This window comes from Moschus berezovskii, chromosome 3 (genome assembly GCF_049115385.1).
Source record: "Moschus berezovskii isolate FMDL1 chromosome 3, NW_MosBer_1.0, whole genome shotgun sequence".
In the NCBI taxonomy this organism is placed as follows: Eukaryota; Metazoa; Chordata; class Mammalia; order Artiodactyla; family Moschidae; genus Moschus; species Moschus berezovskii.
In genome coordinates this window covers 47,939,176-47,962,864 of record NC_142462.1, presented here as the reverse complement: position 1 = coordinate 47,962,864, position 23,689 = coordinate 47,939,176, and the positions used below count along the sequence as shown (strand labels likewise).

The window sequence follows — 23,689 nt, the reverse complement described above, 5'->3', positions numbered from 1 at the left end:
AATTATTTGACTTCAAAGTCCAGAATCAGTAAAATTCCTGCAGATTGTATAGTATCTTACAACTTATAGTAAAACTTGAGGTAGGAAAAAAAAAAAGATAATAGTATTTCCATCTTGGGTGCATCAAAAATGGCTTCAGATAGTTCTGTTTAAACCAATATGACTCTAAGGGAATCATTTCAAGCTTATAGCAGTCCCGGTAATCAAGTATTCCAAAAGTACTCTAAAAGATAAGATTATTTCTAGAAGAATCTTTAGCATACTACATGAAGTCCAATGCATTTATTGTTTTAATTTTTTAAGACTGTCACCAAAACATTTGTAAGTTCTAATATGTGAGAGGTATCATTTAGTGAAGTGTATTATTTTATGTCTATGTTTTTTTTTCTATTATATATTTTATCTCCATATATTCTGATAGGATGGAAATGCACAAGTAAATTGGAAGGTTTGTAGTAATTTCAATGAGAAAAGGTGTTGGAGATCCCCTAACCTAATTATTTAAACATTTCCACAGAGCCCTTGGGTTCTTTGGGGATGACTCAGAGTCCATACTTTGACCAGAATAGCTTTCCTCTTAACTATCTTTATAAACTGGGATTGTGTGTAAAATGAGTATTAGTCTAATGACCTTGTGTTTCCACATGATGAAACAGAAGATTTAAATGACTGATTTAACCAGCTGGATGTGAATCTACATCTTATTCATGGCTAGGGAATCACAGCTTTGTAAACACACCTAGAAATTATGTAAGAGTGTAAATAGGAACTTTCATCATTCATATTCCACCTGCTGTGCAGTAATCATAACCAAAACTCTAAAACTGGGTCATCTAGGTCCTGGCAATCATTGATGGCACAAGTATATACTTTTGTAACCCAAAATTGTTTTAAAGTATTGTAGCTCACAACCCAGGAAATTTTACCTCTGGCCAAGACTTTTCTTGGGCTTCTCTGGTAGCTCAGATGGTAAAGAATCCGCCTGCAATGCAGGAGACCCAGGTTTGATCCCTGAGTTGGAAAGATGCCCTGGAGAAGGGGATCTTCCAGTATCCTTGCCTGGAAAAGCCCATGAACAGACCATGGGGTCACAACAAGTTTTGACTTGGTGGCATTTCCCAGGGAACATAGAACTATCCACATATCGGAGTTATTACAGATTTTCAGGCAACTTTCTCTAATATTCTGACCTATTTATTGGAGAAGCTTCTTATAGCTCAGTCTCAGTTTCTGCCACCAGATTTCTAATATAGTGGAAAGGCATAATGCTTGCATGTTCATTCCAGAAACACTCCATTGATTTGACAGAAAAGAAAAACCAGAGAAACTCTTAGTTCTTTCAAGGATAGCCCACATGTAGATATACTCGTGAATTCTACGAAAGGAATAAAATGCATAATCTCTGAAATGGTAGAGCTAATCTCCCTACAGATTCAAGAAAGGTATACGATAGTGATACCTTGTAAATCAAATCTGCCTTTTTATTTTCTCTTCTTGACCTGGTGGTGGTGGTTTAGTCGCTAAGACTTTTGCGACCCCATGGGCTGTAGCCCGCCAGGCTCCACTGTCCATGGATTCTCCAAGGGAGAATACTGGAGTGCGTTGCCATTTCCTTCCTGACCTAAGTCCCAATAATTAGTTTTCTTTCCTAAACCTGTGATTATTCTTCGTTTCCTAAATTTAAGCACTTTAAGCAAGCAATAAATTGCTACAAATATCTATATCTTAATGTTTCTTATGACAAAGAAATAACAATAATGAACAAAACTTAAAGTTAGCAGGTAAAATAAATTTCAATATGTAAGAAGCTACATTATTAAGACAACCCAACATGTAAGGCAGAAATATTATATGCTCTACATAGCTGCATTTGAGAGAAGAGTGGATACAAACAACACTGCTTTTTGAATACAAACATTAGTGGAAAAGCAGCTGAGTAGAATGTGCTGAGTAATGAACTTCTCTCTTATGTACCCAGGGTATGTCTTGCATAATGTGTTTGTCCCTCTTTTGCTGCAGGTGAATAAAACTACAGGTAACCCTTGAACATAACAGGTTTAAACTTTGTGGGTGTACTTTTACACAGAATTTTTTCAGTAAATATCACAGTACAACCTGATCCACCATATGTAGCTGGCTGGATCCATGGATGCAGAGCCACAGATAAGATGGGCTACACTGTTTGTTATACAGGGATTTTCCACTGTGTACAGGGTCCATGTCTGTAACCCTTCTGTGTTGTTCAAGGGTCAACTCTATTTGGAATTTTGTAGTATGAAGTATAAGGTTAAAGTACGATTAGAATGGCAACATTTACTCATGGTGACAAGATACTGAAGCATAATAAATGAACACGAGTACAGCAGTCCCTCTTTTTTCCACAGGTGTGGGCAGATACCTTCTAAAACTTTCATCGTGTGGCTGAAATCATAGATAGCACCAAGCCATAAGTAGAACTTCCCCTATTCTATGGTTTCAGCTACACTCAGTTGACCTTATTTGACCATGGGTAAGTGAAACCATAGACAGCAAAGCTGCTGATAGAGCAGGACAAAACTCATGTGAAATATCTTGTCTATTCTTTATATCAAGGTAACAAAAGTGAGTCAGGGAGTTCAAATTTTGAAAGAGTAGATAAATTCAATCTCACTTTTCAGTACATGTATGCAGGAATGTTACAGCAAAACTTCCTTCTTTGTTTATATGATCCAGACCAGTGTTAGACTAGTAACTGTCCAGCCATGCAATTCAATAGAATAAATTACTGAGTGTTTTCTTGCACTTGATTCATCAGCAGTGGGCTGTGTGAACTACTTCACTTCAACTTTAGGTCAAAGCAGACAGAACCTAGGAAGTACCCAGTCTGCCCATGACTTGATATCTCTGGGCTCAGGGTCCTTGAAAGTCATAATAATGAGTTTTCAGGTTTGGAGAGGAAAACACTGAAGAGCCTGTTGCTCCCTGGATCATTCAGTGGACGTTCTTGGGACCCTTCCCTGTAGTCCATGGGGCTGCTTGAATAAAGGGAAATGATTCAAGGATAGGTCTGGTATATTCTCGACTATGACAGCATATAGTTCAAAACAGGCAAATACTCACATATATATCATTTTAGAAACAGGAGTTCAGTAATGTTTAGAACAATTCATATTCCGTCAGAATCACAAAGGACATTAATATTGACTAATTTTATGGTTCCATGAAAACTGTAAGGGGATGCACAATTATACTTAGCAAAGGGGATTCTACCTGAGAATTATCTAGTCATTATTATCAGGTTTACATAACTTGTTTCACTGCATTATGACCACCCTGGCCAAAGCCATAAAAGGTAACCCTCCATCCCCAAGAAATTAATTTTAAAAAACCCACTCTACTTGTCTAGGAATACTGAAAAATCCATAGGAAAAATGAATCATTTGTTTAACCTTGTGTGGTGTTTGTCTACATTGGAAAAATCATATGACACTAATGATGATATCCATTTCATCAGGACCTCAATGTGAATCTGTTTGTTCATCCTAATATACAGTGGAAGAGTCTTAGGTATTAGGCACAGGCGAGGGAAATCATAATGGATAAAAAATAAATAAACTGCCATGAAAAATTGCGTATAATTCTGTCTTTCTACATTCTGGGGAAAATCTAATTTTTATTATTTCCTTACCTATGCAATTAATTCTTCAAAAAAACTAAATGGTTAAGTGGACAGAAATAGTAATAAAATCATCATCATCGTATTTCTACCACAACAAAGCTAGGGAGGCAAAACCTGAGATCATAACAAATTATAATTTTTATTATCCTCACAAGATTGAAAAATTTTTTTTTTGTCTTTTTAGTCTGTAGCATCCATTCTGTTGGCATTTTTATTTTCCTTTGTCAGGGCATTTTGAAGTAGGGAAATTTTGTTTATAAGCTACAAAACACATTCCATTTATCAACATTAGGTCAACCCCATTTTGAAAAATGCTGTTGCAACCAAAATATCTCAGATGAACATGTCTTCAAATATTAGAATAATATATTCTTTGTTACAATAGGATCTACTCATTCTACTTAGAATTCCCCTGCAAGAAAAATGGGCTGCAACCGAAACTGTGGGCTCATCACTGGGGCTGTCATCGGTGCAGCTGTGGCTCTGTTCGGAGGGATTCTAATGCCAGTTGGAGACATGCTTATTGAGAAGACAATTAAAAAGGTACAAGTACTATCAAGAATATTTCTTGTCATTTTGATTCATTTCATTTTTATCGCCATTTTGTTCAGGGTGCCTCTTTTGTATTTCACGTTAACTGGCAGTTTTTGGTCTCCAACATAATAAACCACTGAAACTCTATATTATAGAGAAATGGTCATAGTATGATTCATATCTACACTAATGCACTGTCATCTTAAATCTAAATATCCAATTTTTGATTAAAAAACTATCATAGGTATGCAGGTAAGTAGAAGTAGTGGCTTTTAATTATGTTCAAAAATTATGTTGATATGCTTTTTGGTACACATAAAAATCCCATGGATGGAGGAGCCTGGTAGGCTGCAGTCCGTGGGGTCACTAAGGGACGGACATGACTGAGCGACTTCACTTTCACTTTTCACTTTCACACACTGGAGAAGGAAATGGCAACCCACTCCAGTGTTCTTGCCTGGAGAATCCCAGGGAAGGGGGAGCCTGGTGGGCTTCCGTCTATGGGGTCACAGAGAGTCGGACACGACTGAAGTGACTTGGCAGCAGCAGCAGCATACCATTTTTATTGAAAGAAATATACTTTAAATTCTACAGTACTTTAAAATTTTCTAAAGTTTCATATACATGATTTCATATAATTCCATAATAAACATTTTCTCCTATTTTTATGTTGCCCCAACTTCTCTCCTCACTGGTAACCACTTTGTTCTCTCTATCCACGAATCTGTTTCTTTTTTGTTTTACTCATTAGTTTGCTGTATTTTTTTAGATTCCACTGTAAGTAATATCACGAGCTTCCCTGGTGGCTCAGATGGTAAAGAATTTGCCTGCAACACAGGAGACCTGGGTTTGATCCTTGGGTTGGGAAGACACCCTGGGGAAGGGAATGGCAACCCACTCCAGTATTCTTGCCTGGAGCATTCTATGGACAGAAGAGCCTTGTGGGCAACAGTCCATGGAGTCACAAAGAGTCAGACATGACTCTTGACTAACACTTTTACTTTTCCTAATATCGTATAGTATTTGTTTTTCTCTCTCTGATTAATTTCACTTAGCATAATGCCATCCATATTCATCCATATTGCTTCAATTGGCAAAATTTCATTCTTTCTCTATGTCTGAGTAATATTCCACTGCATATAGATACCAAATCTTCTTTATCCATCCATCTATTGGTGGACATGTAGGTTGCTTCCATACTTTGGCAACTGTAAATAATGCAACTATGACCATTGGGGAGCATGCATCTTTTCAAATTAGTGTTTTTGTTGAATACATATCCAAGGATGGAAATGCTGGGTCATATAGAGTTATTTATTTAGATTTTGTGGACACCTCCACCCTTGCTGAATCAATCTACATTCTCAGCAACAATGTATGAGGGTTCCCTTTTCTCTACATCCTCACCAACATTTATTATTTGTGTTCATCAGAGATACTGGCCTTCTATTTTCTTGTTTTGTAATATATTTGTCTGGTTCTGGTATCAGGGTGATGCTGGCCTCATAATATAAGTTTGGAAGTACTCCTTCCTCTGCAATTTTGTGGAATAGTATGAGAAGGATAGGTTTCAATTATTTTCTAAATGTTTAGTACTAGAGTTCATCTGTAAAGCCATCTGATCCTGAAATTTTGTTGCGAGTTTTTAAATTACTGATTTAATTTCATTATTGGTATTTTCTATTTCTTTCTGGCTCAGTCTTGGGAGAATGTATCTTTCTAAGAATTTTTCCATTTTTAATTCTAGATTATCCATTTTATTGGTGTACAGTTGTTCATAGTAGTCTCTTATGATTTGGGGTATTTTTGTGGTGTTGGTTGTAACTTCTTTTTCATTTCTGATTTTATTAATTTGGGCCATTTCTCTCTTTTTCTGATAAGTCTAGCTAAAGGCTTACCATTTTTAAACATCATTTTCAAGAGCTAGTTTTTAGTTTCATTGGGGTTTTTTTTAGTATCTATTTCATTTATTTCTGCTCTTATCTTTATGATTTCTTTCCTTCTACTATCTTTGGGTTTTGTTTATTCCTCTCTTTCTAATTCCTTTACGTGTCTGATTAGGTTGTTTAAATGAGATTTTTTTGTTTGTTTGTTTCCTGATGTAAACCTGTATAGCTATAAATTTCTGTTAGAACTGCTTTGCTGAATCCCTTAAGTTTTGAATTGTCATGTTTTCATTTTCATTTGTCTTCAGGTGACTTTATATTTCCTCAGAGGTCCATTAGTCGTTAAGCATATTATTTAGCCTCCACAATGCTTGTTTTTGTGGCTCTTTTTCATGCCATTTAAGACTCCCTTTTAGAAAGATTAATGCTCGGTCTGCACTAACAAAAGGCACTCTGGTCTAGTGTGGTAGAATACACAGAACTGATGGGTGATGGGATGCGCTGGGATAAAAGGATTAAATAGGGAGAGAGAGGAGTAAAAATTGCAAACTGTAAGATATCCAGTTGAGTTAGTGAAGGAAATGTATTCCCTGGAAGAATAAAGGACAGAGGTTTTACAAGTAATTTGATATGAACATCAGTATGTATTTCAAAGGTCGGTGCTCAGACAGATTTTATCATTACTATAGAGATTACATATAAAACTGAACAGCAGGTTTGCTTTCTAGAGAGTTTGAATGTAGAAACAAAATGTCAGAGAAACTGGCCAACAGTAGAAGTTTCATTTCTGAATTATATGTAAACCCAGCAGTAAAGAATCTACCTGTAATTCTGGAGACGTGGGTTTGATCCCTGGGTCAGGAAGATCCCTGAAGAAGGAAATGGTTACTTTCTCCAGTATTCTTGTCTGGGAAATCCCATGGACAGAGGAGTCTGGCAGACTAGAGCCCATGGGGTCACAAGAGTTGGACATGACTTAGCAACTAAACCATCACCACCACAGTGAGCCAAGTGCCTTACCTCTACCTCAAGAGCACTTAGTTTAATGCTGTTTATTTGACAAATATATACAAGTTTTAGTACTAGTCAGTTTTGTTTACCATTGAAATCATTACCATTACTAGCTTCATTTAATAGACTAATAACAATTGGGAAAGTTATTATCTGCATACAAACACCATTTAAAAAAAAAAAAGGAAGTAGAATTAAAGTGCCTAATTTTAACAGATCAGAATATCATCTCATGATGTTATCTAACTTTTAAAATATAGATCTGTGATTCTATGATACCTTTCAATTCTAAAAGATGACACCCTGACTCTAGCACTTGAAATGGCCTAAAACAATTTATTAATTTATATATAAATATATATATATATATTTAACTTTATTTCTAAGCAACTTTTTAAGGACTGCATGGTAGAAACTTTTTTCTAACAATATTTTAGACTATGATTCCTAGCAAATTTATGTGGAGACAGCAGATTTATACAATCTTGCTAGATAAACTAAAAGTCAATGGTATGAGTTGCCATGAATGTGGAAAGCAGAAACTGCCAAAGGACTTAAGAAAAAGGAAAAGTTTTGCCAGTTTTTATGAAGGATAATTCATTACCTTGATGTTGTTCATATCATTTGATAAATGTTTAGAGATTATTGTGTAACAAAATTTTACATATTTTTTTAAATTTCCCTATTAACTGCAGAACACAAAGAAAGGAATTAAAGATTTCTTTCTCTCAGCATGCACACACATACATGTTCGTAATGCATACACATAGAAGAAAATTTTCTGAACACAGAAACTGCTTGCAACTGATTGCAGACAGAATATATTGGTACTGAGGAGAGGAAGTGAAAAGCATTTTCAGTATATTTCTGTTTTTTAAGAAGCTTTAATTTCCCTGGATGGAGAATAAACATAAAAATGATAAAACAGTAAGAAAAGAAGTATTATAATTTTACACGTAATGCTAAGGACAAAGTAGTTAAAGCAATCTAAGAAAGTAAATAAGACTAGAGGTCTCCCCTCTAAAGGGTGGATAGAATTTGTATAATAATATTAGTCAAAGTTTACTGATGGAAATAGCACGACACTGGAGTTAAAGATCTGATTCTCCACTCAGTTCAGTTGCTCAGTCGTGTCTGACTCTTTGGGACCCCACCGACTGCAGCACTCCAGGCTTCCTTGTTCATCACCAATTCCCGGAGCTTGCACAGACTCACATCCATTGAGGCAGTGATGCCCTCCAACCAACTCGTCCTCTGTCGTCCCCTTCTCCTCATGCCTTCAATCTTTCCCAGCATCAGGGTCTTTTCGCATCAATGGCCAAAGTATTGGAGCTTCAGCATTAGTCCTTCCAATGAATATTCAGGATTGATTTCCTTTAGGATTGACTGATTTGATATCCGTGAGGTCCAAGGGACTCTCAAGAATCTTCTCCAACACCACAGTTCAAAAGCATCAATTCTCTGGCATTCAGCCTTCTTTATGGTCCAACTCTCACATCCGTACATGACTACTGGAAAAACCATACCTTTGACTAGATGGACTTCTGTTGCCAAAGTAATGTCTCTGCTGCTTAATATGCTGTCTATGTTTGTCATAACTTTTCTTCCAAGGAGAAAGCACCGTTTAATTTCATGGCTGCAGTCAACATTTGAAGTGATTTTGGAGCCCAAGAAAAAAAGTCTCTCACTGTTTCCCCATCTATTTGCCATGAAGTGATGGGACCAGATGCCCTGATCTTAGTTTCTTGAATGTTGAGTTTTAAGCCAGTTTTTTCACTCTCCTCTTTCACTTTCATCAAGAAGCTCTTTAATTCCTCTTTACTTTCTGCGATAAGGGTCAGTGTCTTCTGCGTATCTGAGATTATTGATATTTCTCCTGGCAGTCTTAATTCCAGCTTGTGCTTCATCCAGCCTGGCACTTCACATGATGTATTCTGCATAGAAGTTATATAAGCAGGGTGACAATATACAGTCTCGACGTACTCCTTTCCTTTCTCAATTTGAAACCATTCTGTTGTTCCATGTCCGGTTCTAACTGTTGCTTCTTGACATGCACACAGATTTCTCAGGAGGCACAGAAGATGGTCTGGTATTCTCATCTCTTTAAGGATTTTCTACAGTTTGTTGTTGGGCCAGTCAAAGGTTTTGGCATAGTCAATAAAGTAGATGTTTTTCTGGAACTCTCTGCTTTTTCTATAATTTAACAGATATTGGCAATTTGATCTCTGGTGCCTCTGCCTTTCCTAAATCCAGCTTGAACATCTGGAAATTCTAGGTTCATGTACTGCTGAAGCCTAGCTTGGAGAATTTAGAGCATTATTTTGCTAGAATGTGAAATGAGTGCAACTGTGCAGTAGTCTGAACATTTTTTGGCATTGCCTTTCTTTGGGATTGGAATGAAAATGTACCTTTTTCTGTTCTGTGGCCACTGCTGAGCTTTCTAAATTTGCTGACATATTGAGTGCAACATTTTGACAGCATCATCTTTTAGGATTTGAAATAACTCAACTGAAATTCCATCACCTCCACTAGCTTTTATCATAGTGATGCTTCCTAAGGCCCACTTGACTTGGCACTCCAGGATATCTGGCTCTAGATAACCATTGTGGTTATCTGGGTCATTAAGATCTTTATTGTAGAGTTTTTCTGTGTATTCTTTCCATTTCTTGTTAATATATTCTGCTTCTGTTAGATCCATACCATTTCTGTCCTTTACTATGCCCATCTTTACATGAAATGTTCCCTTGGTATCTCTCATTTTCTTGAAGAGATCTCTAGCCTTTTCCATTCTATTGTTTTCCTCCATTCTATTGTTTTCCTCCATTCTTGGCATTCTCCATTATCTACTAGTAAATTGGCACACAGCATTGAGTCAGACGGAGAAGGCAATGGCAAGCCACTCCAGTACTCTTGCCTAGAAAATCCCATGGATGGAGGAGCCTGGTAGGCTGCAGTCCGTGGGGTCGCTATGGGTTGGACACGACTGAGCGACTTCACTTTCACTTTTCACTTTCACACATTGGAGAAGGAAATGGCAACCCACTCCAGTGTTCTTGCCTGGAGAATCTCAGGGACGGGGGAGCCTGGTAGGCTTCCGTCTATGGGGTCACACAGAGTCGGACACGACTGAAGTGACTTAGCAGCAGCAGCAGCAGCAGCATTGAGTCAGACATATGTTTTCTATAGAACCCTAAAAAAATGGATGGGATTAGGTGACCCTAACTCTGCTGCTGCTGCTAAGTCACTTCAGTCATGTCCGACTCGTGCAACCCCATAGACGGTAGCCCACCGGTCTCCCCCGTCACTCGGATTCTCCAGGCAAGAACACTGGAGTGGGTTGCCATTGCCTTCTCCAATGCATGAAAGTGAAAAGTGAAAGTAAAGTCACTCAGTCGTGTCCGACTCTTCACGACCCCATGGACTGCAGCCTATCAGGCTCCTCCATCCATGGGATTTTCCAGGCAAGAGTACTGGAGTGGGGTGCCATTGCCTTCTCCAGACCCTAACTCTAGCATCTGATAATTCAATGTATCCATTTCAGTTCTGTATTTCCACTTTCCCAGTTGAAAAAAAAATCTACAAATGAACTATTAAGGCAAAATGATTCACAGCCTTTAGAACAAAAACATGATATGCTTATACTGTGTTTTGATATTCAGTGTATAAGCATTAGAATGAATAAATTTTCTGTCCTGCCAGCTATATTCTACCACAATTCCTTTTCAATTCTGTAACTACTTAGAAGTTCCTTTAATTAAGAATATTTAATAAGATATGTGCCTTGGGGGTACATGATAAACAATTGTTATTAGTCTTTAAGATAGTTACAACATGAAAATAATAATGTATATGGCCATGTGCTTCCTTGAAATGGGAAGTAACATCTAATTCTTCTTTAGCACCAATTTCAGCTTCAACATCCTCACAACACCTTTACATTTAAACAAGCCATAATACTTTTTCTATACATAATTTTGTCTTTATTTTGGGCTTACTATAGAAATAAGATGTCAAGATACAATTGAGACTTTTTCAAGGAAAATTGGTTGTAAAACATAGGAGGGTCTCACTCACTGTAGCAGCTCCAATGTACACAATGTAAAATGATTATTACAGCATGAAAAATGAAAATACTTCCAGTATCACTAGATTTTTGTCTCAGTTCTGTTTTGCCTCCTTAGTTCAACTTTCTGAGGGTAGAAAAGTTAATGTTCAACCTGGTAAGAACATTTTGGAAAAGGTTTAATAAAATTTGCTTAATAATTATTAGAAACTATTGCAGTATTGAAATAAGATTTCTCTAAACCTTGCAGTGGTTGGTCTTACAAGCACCAGACATGTATACAATATTACACACTGATTCTCTTTGTAAAAGATCGACTAAAAGAGACTGTCAACTGTAATGTGTTGAAAACATTTCTGTTTCATGTGGCAGGTTACAGAGGTTCTCATATGCAAGGTATTTGACCTTAGTCCTTTCATTGACTGAGGTTTGCAGCTCCCACAAGTGCCCTTATTAACTGCAAAGAAGTAACCCAAACTTGTTTTCTTTTTCACAGGAATCTGTCCTTGAAGAAGGTACAATTGCTTTTAAAAATTGGGTTAAAGCAGGTGCAAACGTTTACAGACAATTTTGGATATTTGATGTGCAGAATCCAGACGAAGTGGCAGTTAATAGCAGCAAAATTAAAGTTAAGCAAAGAGGTCCTTACACATACAGGTGAGTCCCCCAAATACGTGGCACTCTTTCCTTGAATACATGTATTTCTGAAAAAGCTTCCACTTGACGAATGTCACTGTATTGAAATGTATTTATTACTTTCTTGCCATTAACATACACTAAAATATTTGTTTCTGCCTATGTATTAATAAAACCCTAATCTAAGGATTTAATGAGTATAAGAAAAACAGATTTTACTATGAATTTACCAGTATCAATTAACAGATCAATATTTAAAAAGTTACCAGTGTTTGTGTGGCATTTGTTCTCAACTCTAGCAGCGTCTGCAGGTCAATTCCAAACTCCCAACCTATCCACACTGCTATATTTAAAATAGACAACAAACAAGGACCTACCATATAGCACAGGTTACTTGGTTCAATGTTATGTAATAAACTACATGGGGAAGGAATTTGAAGAAAGAATAGATACGTATAAACGTGCATATATTATATATATATGTATGTGTGTATGTGTACATATATAACTGAATCACTGCTGTAAAACTGAAACTAGCACAACACTGTTAATTATACTCCTATATAAAATAAATGTTACAAAATAAAGTAAAATAGAAAATTAAAAAACAGCTCTAAAATATGCAAGCTAAATTTAAAAAGTCTATCAAAAATTTAAAACCCACCAATATAGTATATTAACACATATATATGGAATATAGCAAGAGGATAATGATAACCCTGTATACGAGACAGCAGGAGAGACACGGATGTGTGGAGCAGTCTTTCAGACTGTGGGAGAGGGCGAGGGTGGGATGATTTGGGAGAATGGATTGAAACATGTATATTATCATATGTGAAACGAATCTGACGTGGTTAGGGGCTCCCCACCTCAACACCCTGTGGATTTAAGAGGCCGTTCCTTCCGGAAGTGTATAAAGTAGCCTGGGATAGAACCTGCATGCTGAATTTACTAATTAAGAAATGAGAAACCAGAACTATAAAGGTGGCATAGAAATACAAGAAACTATTCTTAAGTAATCTTTTAAAACTTTGAACAGAATTACAGATTTTACCATTTGTTATAAACTGGTATATATAATTTAACCAGAACCATAAGAGAATTAGTATTGTGTGAATTCTGAAGCACTTTCAACATGTTGTAGGAGTGAACTGGACTTTCTTGAGTTTTACACATTCATAAGTGAATGGTCTGTATCTCGTGTCTTTGTTGGCTTTCTGTGAGCTGTAGTTTCTGGGAAGTGAGCAGCTCTCATTCCTGTAACTCTTGTAATCCAGTCGTTCGTGTGCCTCCTTCATGAGGATTCAGTATGGCTGTGGTGCTGTTATCCCTCTGATAGGAACTCTAACTCGGTGTAAAGTCCCAAAGGTCTGTTACTTATTTTTATTTTATATTGTACTATATTTCATTTACAGTTGTGTTTGTTTCAGGTGTATAGCAAAGTGATACAGTCATATATATATATATATATATATATGAATTAACAAAAGCAGTTCCCATCTTTTGATGGGGTGCTCATGGTTTATAACATAAATGGCATTATTTTGAGAGAGGGATAACTTAGGTATGGCATCAGTTTTTTTTTTTTTCTTTTTACAGCCTGAGGCAGTCGTAAAATAGCTTAATGTAGCTTTTTACAACTGTGTATTCTATAGTATTTTTTCATTTGGTGAAATTTTAACTGTTAATGTTTTTGGCATTGTGCTTTTTACCATTTATTAAATAAAAATTAAAAAAAAATTTAAAACCCAGAGTATTTTAAAATCCTAAAACTTAAAATGTAGTGGTTTTTGAGTGGTTCTCAAAATGTGGTTTCCGGACCAGCAACATCAACATCACCTGGGAACTAGGTAGAAATGCAAATTCTCAGGCCTCACCTTAGACCAAATGTATCAGACATACTTGATTTTGAGCCTAGTAATGAGTTTGACAAATATTCTGGGGATTTCAATACAAACTCAAATTTGAGAATCACAGCATTAAATTGATTTTACATAACTACAATACTTGCTAAGGATTTCTATTCAAACTATTTTCCAGGTCTTAAGGGTGCTTTTATTCAGTTAGTACTATTATTTTGTCCAGGACTGAGACTGAATAAGCTGTACCTTTATTTTGCATGCCTTAACGGTTTAACACACTTTTGAAAAGAATCTTAGGTATCAGCACTAATGGGAAATAATTTTCAAGAAAATTTCATCCTTTAAATTTAAAAAACTCATTCCAGGAGCTGTGAAATGATTTACCATGTTCGCACAGACCTAGGATCTGGTAACTTTAAGATTTTTGTGGACATTTTCTCCTATCTAAATTACAAGACTGTGACTTTTCTAACTATGAAAGTAAGAAGAGATACTAAACTTAGCCAAGGATTAGGATTTCAGTTCGATTAGGGATCAAACCTGTGCTCCCCTGAAGTAGAATTGCTAAGTGAACCAAAGGACTTTCAGGGAATTCCCTGTATTCTAATTTTTAAACAAAAAATTGAGTGATTATGTTCTCTTTCTACAAGTACTTTCTTTCTAAACACAGGCCTCAGTTTAAAGGATTTTTCTCTTAGTGAGTGCCATATACTGGTACAGTGTTGTAAGTACAACTAAGTAAAACTAGAATTTGGTCACAGTTGTTTTACTATCATCTCAATTATTATAAACATAAATATTCCTGAAAATTAGGGCACTTTAATTTTAAATGTTAATAATAGATAATCTAAATTTAAAATACAACTATCTAAGAGAAGACAGTAATTGATAATAGATTATCCTGGATGCTGTTTCAGATTTTTATATTCTTTGCATGTCTATAGGACTCAGAGAAAAGTAAATGATAAAACCTTGAAGAAATTATATTAACAGTAAAATATATCTCTATCTTTTCTGAATTCTTTTTTGAGATAATGTGAAACATTAATTATTTGTTCAAAAAGTTTTTGTTGAAAACTTACCAAGTACCAGGCACTGTGGTTGGGGATAAAAAACACTCATAATACCTACCCTACGTGAATTTTACATTTTTATTATACCTGACTGAAATGTGATTTTTTTATTTGTTATATTTTAAACATTTCAGTCCCATGACTTTTTCAGTCTTTATCTTAGATAATAATAGATAACCTATTTTAACCTCAAATAATAGACAATCAAATATAGGATAGTGCAATGTATACCTTATTTTATCTCAGTAAATATCTTGTAATTGCAAAAGATTTTGTTTCCATAATAACAACCCTTTACCACATTCCTAAAAAAGTGGTTGGTAATTTGCCTAGAGATGTTACAGCCAGGAGCTCAGAACTAGTAAGTATACAATATATGAGGAAGGGATGGAGGGAAATTGACCTGTAAAGTGGAAATTATATTCCATTAGGTATCTTTAATTTTCATTAAAATGCTGGAAATTTTGACAAAGTCGGTGCAGGAAAGTCTGTTCACTATGAACAGACCATCTAATAAGGAAATGTGCTCTTACTGTCCCTTCCTTCAACTTCTCTACTGTCTCCTCCTGAATCTCAGGATAAAAAACTAAATATTTGAGTATGGGGTACAACCTTTTATGTTTACTTTAGTAATTTTATTTCCACCACTCTCCTTAGTCTGACTCTGTAAACCAAATATATTGAAACATCTGCATATGCAAAATTACAACATGTTCTTACCTCTTATACATGCTATTTTCAACACTATTTTGCTTAACTAGACTTCTATTTGTCCCTCAGCCTACTTATGTGGAATTGTATCCTGTCCATTATCCACACCATAACCATCCCTAGCCTGGGTTTGTATCTGTTCTGTGTTTTCCCACAGAATCTAGGTAAACTCCTATAATAACACACATTCTTTCTTCCCTGCTATGCACAAATAAGACACCTCTCCCTGACCTTCTCTGATTTGCAAGACTCAGCATTTGGCATATATATGTTTTTAACTTACTTGTTTAGCCTAATTTCAGACCATCTACATACTAAAAAAAATTATTTACTGCATGAATGAATGGCATTTGTGACAATGGTTTTTCTGAATTTTTTTTTAACTTCTGTTTTTCAGAGTCCGTTATCTAGCCAAGGATATTATAACCCAAGACTCTAAGACCCACACAGTCTCTTTCCTACGGCCCAAAGGTGCCATCTTTGAACCCTCGCTATCAGTTGGAACAGAGAATGACACATTCACTGTTCTCAACCTGGCTGTAGCAGTGAGTAGACAACAAAACCATTGACTGTGTAATACTTTAGAATCCTCTGTAGTTAATTTCATGGTTAGAACTATAATCAGATATCATTTGTAATTCTAATGAAAATGTATTCTCATGATATTCTAATTACAATCATTTGGAAATATGACAAGATTATAGAATAATCAACTGAATTGATAAGACCATTTAAAGTGTATCATTTCAAAAAGTAGGATTTAACTGAAAGTCTTCTTCCTGTGGCTCACACCAAGAAAGAAATGTAATAGAAGAAACATGACACTTTTAATCTTGCAAAGATTTGGCAGTAATTTTAGAGATACAATTAAAAGTTTTATTAAACTTCCATTCCGTTCCGTCGCTCAGTCGTGTCCAACTCTTTGCGACCCCGTGGACTGTAGCCTACCAGGCTTCTCCGTCCATGGGATTCTCCAGGCAAGAATACTGGAGTGGGTTACTGTTTCCTTCTCCAGGGGATCTTCCCGACCCAGGGATCGAACCCGGGTCTCCTGCATTGGAGGCAGATGCTTTAACCTCTGAGCCACCAGGGAAGTACTATTTATTATTTCTTGTAAAAAATCAATACTGCAACTGGTGTCTTACACAGTCCCTTTTTTTTTTATAGGCTACACCCCATCTCTATCCAAGCACATTTGTTCAGATAATACTCAATGTATTTATCAAAAACTCAAACTCTTTTATGTTTCAAAAGAGAACTCTGAAAGAACTATTGTGGGGCTATAAGGATCCATTCTTGAGTTCGGTTCCATACTCTATTCCTACCACAGTTGGTGTGTTTTATCCTGTGAGTAACAAATATGAACATTGATATTGCTAGACTCTGACTGTATAAATATAATGGCATTGGCAATTCATAATTTTATCATTTAGTATGTTAATCCTATTTATGATCTGGGAATACATAACTGTAAGTTTTTAAAATCTCTATTCACATGGATTTAGCTTTCCTAGTTGGGAAAATTAACTTATCTGCATGAAACAAATTAATTTTTAACAATTAAATTTAAAATTAGGAAACCTACATCTAATCAAGTTTCTACTCTGATAAATATACAGCTGTCTAAAATTAGATTGTAAGCTGCTAAGGCTTTGAGCAATTTTTCAGTTTCGACTTCCCATCTTAAAAATATCAAGTGTAATGCCACATTTTTTAAATTTCTGTTGAATATATTCATCATATCATTCTCCTCCTCTAGACTTCTTACAAATTTGTTTAAATGAATATTTAAAACTTGGCCAAAATTGAGCACAATGAACCTGATATATCAGCAATGTCATATTTTCATAGAATTATTAATAGCTGGTTAGTAATCTACTAAAGTGATGAAATAACAGTATGGAAATTAAGAAAAAATGTGAATTTTGTGGTGAACTTAGTTGTTCCTTAATGTTTTGAGTTATAAATAAGTTAATCTGACTACTGAATTGAAATTTTGACTATGATGGCGCTTGTCACTACACAAAATAGTTATAGTCTCCAGTTCATTGTTGCTATTTTACTACAGTTTTTAGAAATGCAAGGTTATATATCAATTAAGATAGCATTAAGAGATAATAAATTCAGTTCAGTTCAGTTCAGTTCAGTCGCTCAGTCGTGTCCGACTCTCCGCGACCCCATGAATCACAGCACGCCAGGCCTCCCTGTCCATCACCAACTCCCGGAGTTCACTCAAACTCATGTCCACAGAGTCGGTGATGCCATCCAGCCATCTCATTCTCTGTCATCCCCTTCTCCTCCCGCTCCCAACCTTTCCCAGCATCAGAGTCCTTTCCAGTGAGTTAACTTGTTGCATGAGGTGGCCAAAGTACTGGAGTTTCAGCTTTAGCATTAGTCCTTCCAATGAACACCCAGGATTGATCTCCTTTAGAATGGACTGGTTGGATCTCCTTGCAGTCCAAGGGACTCTCAAGAGTCTTCTCCAACACCACAGTTCAAAAGCATCAATTCTTCGGCGATCAGCTTTCTAGTATTTAACTCAAATACTTTTAATTCTTTCCTTGGCTAATCCTCGTGTATCCAAACTTTAAGTCAAGTGGGCCTTAGGAAACACTGCTTTTAAGAAAGCTAGTGGATGTGATGGATGCCAGCAGAACTATTCAAAACCCTAAAGGATGATGCCATCAAGGAGTTGCATTCAGTATGTCGGCAAATCTGGAAGACCTGGCAGTGGCCAAAGGGCTGGAAAAGGTCAATCCTCATCCCAATTCCCAAGAAGGAGCTAACTAAAGAACGTGCTAATTGTCAGACTATTGCACTCATCTCCCATGCTAGTAAAGTCATGCTTAAAATCTCGCATGCTAGACTTCAGCATTATGTGAACCAAGAACTTCCAGATGTCCAAGCTAGGTTTAGAAAAGGAAGGGAACCAGAGATCAAATTGCCAACATTCACTGGAACCTAGAGAAAGCTAGGGAATTCCAGAAAAACATCTTCTTCTGCTTCACTGACTGTGCTATAGCCTTTGACTATGTGGATCACAATAAACTGTGGAAAATTCTTAAACAGATGGCAATACCAGACCATCTTACCTGTCCTAAGAAACCTGGAGGGGGGTCAAGAAGCAACAGTTAGAACCCTGTATAGAACAACTGATTGGTTCAAGATTGAAAAAGGAGTATGATGGGCCTCTCTGCTGTTACTCTGTTTGTTTAACCTATACACTGAGCACATCATGAGAAATGCCAGGCTGGATTCCACAAGCTGGAGTCAAGATAGGAGGGAGAAACATCAACAACCTCAGATATGTGGATGATACCACCCTAAATGACAGAAAGTGAAGAGGAACTAAGGCCCTTTTGATGAGGGTGAAAGAGCCAGCTTAAAACTAAATATTAAAAAAACACTAAGATCATGACATCCAGCCCCATTCCTCCATGGCAATAGAAGGGGGAAAAGTGGAAGTAGTGACAGATTTCCTCTTCTTGGACTCTAAAATCAATGCAGACAGTGACTGCAGCCATGAAATCAGAAGGTGACTGCTTGGCAGGAACGCTATGACAAACATAGAGTGTGTTGAAAAGCAGAGACATTACTCTGCTGACAAAGGTCCGTATAGTCAAGGCTATGATCTTCCAGTAGTCATGTACAGTTGTGAGAGCAGGACTGTAAAGAAGGCAGAATGCCAAAGAATTGATGCCTTTGGACTGTGGTGCTGGAGAAGACTCCTGAAAGTCCTTTGAACAGCAAAGAGATCAAACCAGTCAATCTTAAGGGAAATCAACCCTGAATACTCTTTGGAAGGATGGATGCTGAAGCTGAAACTCCAATATTTTGGTCATCTGATGCAAAGAGCTGACTCATTGAAAAAGTCTCTGATGCTGGGAACAGTTGAGGGCAGAAAGAGAAGAGGGCATCAGAAGATGAGATGGCTGGATGGCATCACCAATGCAATGGACATGAACTTGGGCAAACTTCGGGAGATGAGTGAGGGACAAGGAGGCCTGGCATGCTGCAGTCCATGGGGTCACAAAGGGCTGGACACAACTGGGTGACTGAACAACAACAACAATTTTATTTTTGTGTGCTTGCAAGCATCCTAAGTCACTTCTGTCATGTTTGACTTTGTGGCCCCATGGGCTGTAGCCCACCAGGCTCCTCTGTCCATGGGATTCTCCAGACAAGAGTACTGGTGTGGGTTGCCATTCCCTTCTCCAGGGGATCTTCCTGACCTAGGGATCAAACCCGCCTCTCTTTACATCTCCTGCATTGGCAGGCAGGTTCTTGACCACTAGTGCCACCTGGGAAGCCCATTTAATCTTTAGTAAACACTTTTAAAGACCATAACATAGAGAAAATTTCTAGAAATATGACATGGTCTCATAGGATTTGTTCCCTATCCCCTCACCTCAATATAACAGGATTAGTGATCAAAATGGCCTTTCTGGCTTAATTACAACAAGCAATAGTGGAGTTGGATCATGTCAGCTTCTGATATGTTTTCTTCCTTTGTCTCAGTATCTAGCACTTGTTTCTGCACCTTTTATATCTTGTTTTTATAAAAATACTAAAAATCAGTCATTGTAAAAATTATTTGCTTATATATTTCAAATCACATAAAATAGTTGTGAACAACCAGTGTCTGAGAAATGCAAAAGTGAGTTGATTACATATTTTATAATCTGGAAAGCATGACTTGTTTTAGAAGTAATTTTTTCTTGTATGAATCTCTTCAGTATAACAACACTGCAGATGGAGTTTATAAAATTTTCAGTGGAAAAGATGACATAAGCAAAGTTGCCAGAATTGACACATATAAAGGCAAAAAGTAAGTATTCAAGCAAAGTGTGTGTGTGTGTGACTAGGATACTCTAAGGCAGACAAGAAACTTATTTACCAACTGGTAAGGCACAGGCACCAACCTATGGAACAGAGCTGCCTGTATCTCAGCCCTAGAAACTCCTGGTCTATAAGGCATTAACCCTTTAGTTGTGACAACTGATCACACTAGTGCATAGCTGTTGAGTATCATCCCCACTGGAGGATTGATATTGATGAACAAGTTTTCTTACATAAAGAAATCCAAAGGGACTACTTCCATCTCTGCTGCATAACTGATATTATCATACACCCTAAAATTACATAACTGCAAATGAAAAGGAAGAAAATCAATATGTCAACTCATCATTTTAGCATCCAGTATATCTTATGGATGTTTTATTTTTTACTGAGCATGAAATATAAAAACTGCTCCTTCCCAGGACATGACAAAGTATGTCTGTAAATATGGCAATTTAATGAATCCATGTCAATGCTTTCATGACTTTCCCTTTCAAAATTTTCTCAAAATGATTTTATTGATAACTCAGCTTTTTAAAATATTTATCAACACAAAATGGAATTATTATTTTCTGTTCTAAAACTGACATATTAAACTTGAAAAATAAAAAGCACACCTCCTGTGAAGCAGTAGTAGAATGAGATATGTTCATACAGCCATGATTTCCCTAACTGCTTTTCCCTAACTCCTGCCTATTTATCTGGAGGACACCTAATTCATCACATGTCTAAAATAGAAAGAACCTCAATAAATATCAAGGGAGACAGAATTTTTTCTCTTCAAAGTTAAAATGAGTTTTAGATCAGTGATTTCCTGACAAAGAATAAAGTAATCCAAATCAAAAGAGATGAAATATTTTTATAGATTAATCATTATGTGACACTGAGTTCTTATCTAAAAAATTGCATAAAACAGTTAAATACTCATGTAATCCTTTTTCTTCTACAGAGACCAAAATCACATTTTTTTTTTTAATAGAAAAGTCTAATGGAGAAAAAGAAAAACACTTCTAAATGCTCATTTTAGGGGAATCACATCGGTGTCTGTATATGAAGGAAAGTAAGCATTGCTTCCATTTCAATATTAGAGAGATGTGTTGAGGAAAATTACTAAGTGCTCCTTATTGGAGTAAGAATTTCACAAGAGTTTGAGATTAGGACCAGGTTAATTTAACTGACCATGGCAAGACTAAACACGGCAGACTGAGCAGCTTATTCTGTTTAAAAAAGAAGCAACAGCTTGCCTTGACATCTTACTGGTTGATATGTTAGGAGTGTGAAAAACTCATTTTCCATCACCAAAAAGTGTCTGAGTATGCAGAGAAACTATCACCACTATTGTTTTCATTGTTTCCATATATATATATATATAATTTATGTAGGTATCGGAGCATAAATTAATAAACTTTGCCCTATTTAAATGCCAGTTCACACAAGAGTTAAAAGAAGTGGAAAGTATAACTTGATTATCCATGTTTCTAATCTCTATTGATCCAACATCTGCTTCTCTTTTTTTCCTCCTCCACACTCCCTTCTTATCCTTCATACTGAGTTTATATCAGTTAACCACTTAATACTGTCATCCTATTCAGTGTGAATAAAACATAAATAAAATAATCCATTTCTCCCTAGGTAGGGAACTTTCTTCTAAAAGGTCAAAACTTTGGACAAGTATTTCTCAAGTTTCTTTTTGCAGAAATGTTTCTGTCCATGTTGTTTCCAATTAACAACATTTGGCAGTTTTTGTTTTATAATCTGGTCACTTAATGGTTTCAGGCACTTCCTTTATCTCAACAAGATGCAGACTTCAAGCAAAACATAGGCCAAATAGCTTAAAACATTTCTTTTTTTTGTTCTCAACTGTTTAATTTATTTTTTAAATTTATTTATTTTAATTGGAGGCTGATTACTTTACATTATTGTATTGGTTTTGCCATACATTGACATGAATCTTCCCTGGGTATACATGTGTTCACATCTAGGCTAATCAATAGTTATTATTTTAGCAGACTTACTGAATCATAATAGATGAAGTGATGTGAGAAATGTGCTCTTCAAGTGGTCATTTTCTTTTTTTCTTTTTATCCCTAAGGCATCTCTCCTATTGGCCAAGTTACTGTGGCATGATTAATGGTACAGGTAAGAGCATATGAAAGTGAAAAAGAAAGTGTTAGTCACTCAGTCCAGTCCAACTCTTTGCAACCCCATGGGCTGCAACTTCTGTCCGAAGAATTCTCCAGGCAAGAATACTGGAATGGGTAACCATTCCCTTCTACAGGGGATATCCCTGCCCAGGGATTGAATCTGGGTTGCCTGTATTGGAGGCAGATTCTTTACCATCTGAGCCACCAGGGAAACCCAAAAGAGCATATGGTTTGTGGTAATAATCACAGTGAAACCAACCGCTTTCTCCCAAAAATCAACTTCCATATTCTACAATGTTCTGGGAGTATAGGGTATGCATTTACATATCTCTGTACCCCTACAATGTAACTCAGAGTCTCTATTTTTATGTAGGCTTAGTAAATGTATGTGTAATGTGATGAAATTTCTCAAAATGAGCCATCAAGGATGAGCCTTTACTGCATTCCAGGGAAATGTTTGCTTTGTACATATGTAGTGAACTCCTTCCTACCACAGAAGTAAAACATTAGAGAAGTTTAGAGTAGTGATTACACCTTTTGTAAATACTGTAAAGATAATCATTTAAAATGGAAAGAATTAAAATATCAATATAATTACAAAAGGTAAGTTATGCCTCCAAAGACTTCAAGCTGAAGTAGAATCAGTGAACTTTCAAGCAGAGCTCTATTTTGAATAAGATGGTCAGAAAGAGAGAGAAAAGAATAACAGCAACAAAAATAAGGTTACCTGTATTCTAACCATGAGAAATGTATATAAAAATGAACATTCTGAATTAGAGTTAGGAAAAAGTACTATGTACTTAGATTTAGAGTATGGTTAGATCCAATTTATTATTCTCCTTGAAGTAAAGCAAATATATGCCTACTAGTTGAAGAAGTACAATTATAAAAAGCTATTTGAATCAAATGCCATGAAGTGAGCTTTCAGTTGCTAAGAAGCAGAAAGTGAAAGTCAGTCACGTCTGACTCTTTGTGACCCCATGGACTTCTCCAGGCCAGAACACTGGAATGGGTAGCTGTTCCCTTCTCCAGGGGATCTTCCCAACCCAGGGATTGAACCCAGGTCTCCCATAATGCAGGCACATTCTTTGCCAGTTGAGTCACCAGAGAAGCCCAAGACTACTGCAGTGAGTAGCCTATCGCTTCTCTGCAGTATCTTCCCAACCCAAGAATCGAACCAGGATCTCTGCATTGCAGGCGGATTCTTCACCATCTGAGCTATTAGGGAAGCCCTGAAGAACAGTATAATGTTTATAAAGTCAGTTCAGTTCA

General features: G+C 36.4%; 1 protein-coding gene across 2 annotated transcripts in view; it reads left to right on the top strand.

Moving 5' to 3' along the window:
• The window catches only part of LOC129552343 (platelet glycoprotein 4-like), a 44,254-nt gene that overhangs the window by 5,675 nt on the left and 14,890 nt on the right, over positions 1-23,689 (top strand). For both annotated transcript variants that reach the window (XM_088833957.1, XM_088833958.1), the window contains exons 2-7: positions 4,044-4,201; positions 11,649-11,809; positions 15,832-15,979; positions 16,602-16,781; positions 20,171-20,262; positions 22,366-22,412. In XM_088833957.1, coding sequence (XP_088690083.1) covers positions 4,082-4,201; positions 11,649-11,809; positions 15,832-15,979; positions 16,602-16,781; positions 20,171-20,262; positions 22,366-22,412 — 748 coding nt within the window. In that variant the 5' untranslated portion in view covers positions 4,044-4,081. The remainder of the gene's footprint in view (positions 1-4,043; positions 4,202-11,648; positions 11,810-15,831; positions 15,980-16,601; positions 16,782-20,170; positions 20,263-22,365; positions 22,413-23,689) is intronic.